The sequence below is a fragment of the Leiobunum rupestre genome, chromosome 2 (assembly GCF_980474605.1).
Source record: "Leiobunum rupestre chromosome 2, qqLeiRupe1.1.hap1, whole genome shotgun sequence".
NCBI lineage: Eukaryota > Metazoa > Arthropoda > Arachnida > Opiliones > Sclerosomatidae > Leiobunum > Leiobunum rupestre.
Window position 1 is genome coordinate 28562178 of NC_143385.1, and position 4341 is coordinate 28566518.

General features: G+C 33.5%; 1 protein-coding gene across 1 annotated transcript; it reads right to left on the reverse strand.

Moving 5' to 3' along the window:
* Window positions 1-270: 270 nt before the first annotated feature.
* On the reverse strand, window positions 271-3975 carry LOC149957266 (uncharacterized). Its single transcript, XM_090166937.1, has 6 exons — window positions 3910-3975; window positions 2874-3035; window positions 2324-2492; window positions 1983-2200; window positions 1325-1614; window positions 271-539 (listed from the first exon to the last, which is right to left on the reverse strand). Exons 1-6 carry the CDS (start codon window positions 3973-3975, stop codon window positions 302-304), a joined length of 1143 nt encoding a protein of 380 aa, XP_090023063.1. The 3' UTR covers window positions 271-301.
* Window positions 3976-4341: the final 366 nt, after the last annotated feature.

The window sequence follows — 4341 nt, forward strand, 5'->3', positions numbered from 1 at the left end:
GCCTTTGATAGTGCTAACAAGTCACATTTATCACGGGTATAATTTTTAACAGTGTTTCATCCAAGGAATACTTATCAATATTCAACTTTATTAAGCTCATGGTATTAATGTAATGAAGTACTTTATAATTAAAAAAATTACTTTTCCACACAATTAAAATAATTCTTAATTTGACTACCCTGGTTCTTCTTATCAAGTAATAAATTTTCTACGTTATCACTAAAAATGAAAATCTTCGAAATACAATAGAAGAAGTCTCTGAACCATCTTTATCCATTTACCCTTTTCATTGTCCATTACTTCATTTCAAAGATTGTTTTCCTTTCTTCTGGTTTTGTTTGAAAACGATCATTTCCGCAATCAGAACCATAGAACAACAAAATAAGAAAAACCCCTGTAGGAGAAAAAGTGGAAGGAGATGTTCCAAACCAAGGGGTTCAGAATCTGCATTGTCTTCCTCCTTTTCACATTTCCGATATTCTTTGTTGAAAGTCTCCACCCATTTTTCGATTATGTTGCTTTCGATGAGCCATAATAGTCTTGCGGAAATAAAAAAAATTGTTTGTGGTTAACTATTTGGTCTTGATTAGAATACTTATGGAAATTTTAAAGAATGATGTTACACTCAATAAACGATATGTAAACTTGTTATTATGAAATTAGAAAACATATTTAATTTGATACATTTGTCTGTGATATGATGGTTACCAAAACGGGCAAACGTTTTAGAATTACAGTATAATACTATCTAAAAATAGTGCGGCCCGCCCTCTATGAACGTATTGAAATCTTTTCAGAAGTTTTTAAAAGTTTAATTATGTTATATAAAATGTTTTTCGATTGCAACACATTAGACACTTTCTTAGAAAGACGCTCTCCCGTGTTGATGTTTTTCTATCCCCACTTGACAATCGTGGGGACTGAGAAATCCAAGTTTAACTTGGGGTCATAATGTCGATAAAATAAAAGCACTTAATCATCGACTTTTTATTTTATTGAAACCCTAAGGTTTTTAGTCAGAATGCGCAGTTACTAATTTTTTTTCCTGAGATTCCGAATCAAAATGTGTTGGCAATTGACGAACCTATATTGGAAATTGTAAGAACATTCCTATGTCACCAATATATTTATTTATAACTAAATTGTGACGAACCGCGCACATAGTGGTCTATTTTCCCATTAGCACGAGGGTGGAAATAAGTTAAAAGTCACGGGCTTGGGCTTCATTTGCGCCAAACGACATTCATTTCAGGGAAACAAAAGAGACCTTGAGGTGGATTAGAAGAAACGCTGAAATCGTTTAATAAGTTTGTTCTTGCCTCACCTGGTATTTATTTCTTTCAGAAGTGAGTCCGGCACGTCCTTCCGCAAGGAGAAAACGTAGTAATAGGAGAAGAAAGTCTCTTTCACGAAGTAAAGAGATCGGTCGTTGGTCAAATTTCGACAGAAATTCGTCATGATGTATTTGACAATTCGTGGCTCGACTGACGCGAATCCTTTGCCGTCCTTGATGTTCTGGTAGAATTCCGGCGACAGATACACTTCAGCCGGAACGATTCCTTTTCGATGCAAAGAATTCTTCCAAATTTTCTGGTAGTCCTCGAGAGGTGAAAACTGTTTCATTCAATGTGAAAAATGAAAAAGATGGTCAAATTAGGACTGTATTCACCTTTCTTTTTAGTAAAGTTCCGGCCTTTTCAACCACTTTTCATTCACCTACATGTATATATTAACTTTTTGTAAGCAAAATAAGATCTGTTTTCTAACGGGTCCCCGAATTTTGGTAAGGACTTTTAGAAATCCCTGCTGGTTGCTTTAAATCTTGCCAAAATTAAGCTAGTAATACTTTATCCTAAAAATTGTTAAATATTATGATTTTTATCATATAAACAAGAAAGTAAATCCTGGTTTCGATTTTCCTACCAAAGCTGACGTGACTTACGTGTAAGTGACTACATATGGAATGACCAAATTAATTGTACCTGAAAAACTTCGGAGAATATAGAGTCGTGGGGTAAATATGGGATAAGATCCTTTCGCTTGGAGAGCTGATGGATCGTGTCGATGACATCGGTTTTGGACCTGACCATCAGAACGGACTTAAATTGTCCATTAAATCCATTGATGAGTATCAATAGGGACAAGAGCCAGAGTGCCAAAATGAATTTTACCAACGGCGACGATGGGTTTCGTACTGAACCTACGAAAATATAAAAATATTATTAAACACAGTGAAGAGAAAAATCGAAAGGCCTTGATAGAGAACCGTGATCACATTGCTGTCGATTTGGTTTGGAAAGTCTTAAAACAATGAACGCTGTACCTTCCGACAGTAAAGCAGCCAAATACACCCAGAAATACTGGAAACATTTTTTCTTTACATCTTGTGTCCAGGAAATTAAAGGTTTTGTTAGTCTCCTCTCGTAGAATACATCTCCTGCGACAGACAACCCAATCATTGTCACGAAGCCGGCAAGCAAAGATATCCATATCTGCATTGAAAAAATGTAAATTGCGTAGCAGACTTATGTGTACATTGATTTTCTAAATAGAGCGTTAGCAGTGACAAAAAGTGATGAATAACCGAACTATTTTGATAAACAATAATCAGGAAATCCAACCAACTTGTCGATGAAAAATATTTTACAGGTAATCAATCATTTCAGTAACCGATTATATTTTACTTTGTTTTCTTTAATGAGATATAATTTAAATGAGGTTAATAACACGTATTTTACATTTTTAATGATACTTTAAAATTTATACTATGCCTTTGTTATGAGGGCTTGTGTTTTGCTCAAGATAATTTGTAAACGGCCATTATACCTTCTGGCTGTTTGGTTTAATTGATTTATAATTTAACCAAATCTTACTTCGCCGTCGAATGTGTAGAGGAATCCGAAGAAACTGCTGGGCTCGCTTCGTCCACTCGAAGCCAAAATCGACATCTCCCCCGTGTAGAAGACACTGGTTTCGGTGGTGTTCCTATTCCTGGCTTCTTCAAGAACCCAAGGTCCCAAAATCATATCAACCTCCTACACAATCAACATAAGAGTTAATATTTCATTGTGTTTAGACTAGCTGTGCAGTAATATATTCCCGTAAATACAGGAATTGTAGATGATATTAGTGCTAACAAATTAAGGAATCTATTTCTAATAAACAATTAATTTAATGTCTAACAAGACTTCGATTGTTCCACGAAAAAAATTGAAAGAATCCTAGTACTTTCCAAGGACTGACGACCTTTGTCAATGTAAACTTTATTTTTATGTACAAATGAAAACCAGCTAATCATTTATACAATTCTTTCATGAAACAAACGATATATTTACAGGTAGAATTCACCTTATTTTTCTAACTATAAAGAAAAAATTGATAAATATGTTTTCCATTTGAAACTAAAACCACTCAAAATTTCAACTATCGACGTACATTGTTCAAAAGTTGTCCTAACATTCCGTCTGAAGATCCATTCGGGTAAGTCCTACCAAACTTGAAATCTCTCCCGATGAACGGCTGAAGCCTTGAAAATATTTTTAGAAATATTATCATAAATCAATATAATCACGAAAATTATTTCTTCGGTATGGCCGTCTCAAAATGTATACGTTTAAAAAAGACACCCGTGCTTTAATTTTGAATACCAAAGCTACCCTTAAAACCAAACTGTTTAGAAAATTGGCACATTTTCCAAACTATCACAGCGATGCTTTATTCCTTGAAAGTTTAGTACTTTTTACGTTGTTATTGAATTAATAAATAAAATCCAACTTTAATTAAGTAATCAAAATAATTAAAAAATTTAATTACGTAAATTAAGTGGATTTTTATTATTCCTTATTGCAATGCTATATTCATTGAATGCTTGGTCTTTTTTATGTGGTAATTGACTCTAAAATGGCATACCGTCATAAGAACTTTAATATCACATTGAGTCACTTTATCTACGTTTTCAATACAGACATATGGCATACCTTATTATATGTGAACATTTTCGAATTAATTTTACTGTGGGATGACTCACACGAACAAGGGTTTACTAAGAAAAGAAAACTCTTATTGCCATATGGGTACTCCCCAGAAATGTGTGGTTGTATGTACAATTTTTTTTATAGTTTGTGTTTCCTTACAAACAACCTTAGCCTCTGTTTTTTCATTTAATTTAAAAAATCTATGAAAAAGCTCTCGAATACCTTAAGCGAGGATAGCTAGAATAATTTAACTGATCTTAATACATTCTTATGAAATTAGATTTAACTTTGGTTTTGAAACATCTTAATTATACTTTTTAAGAATACGGAACAGCGCGCCATAAAAATCTGCAGAAGTCTTAAGGAT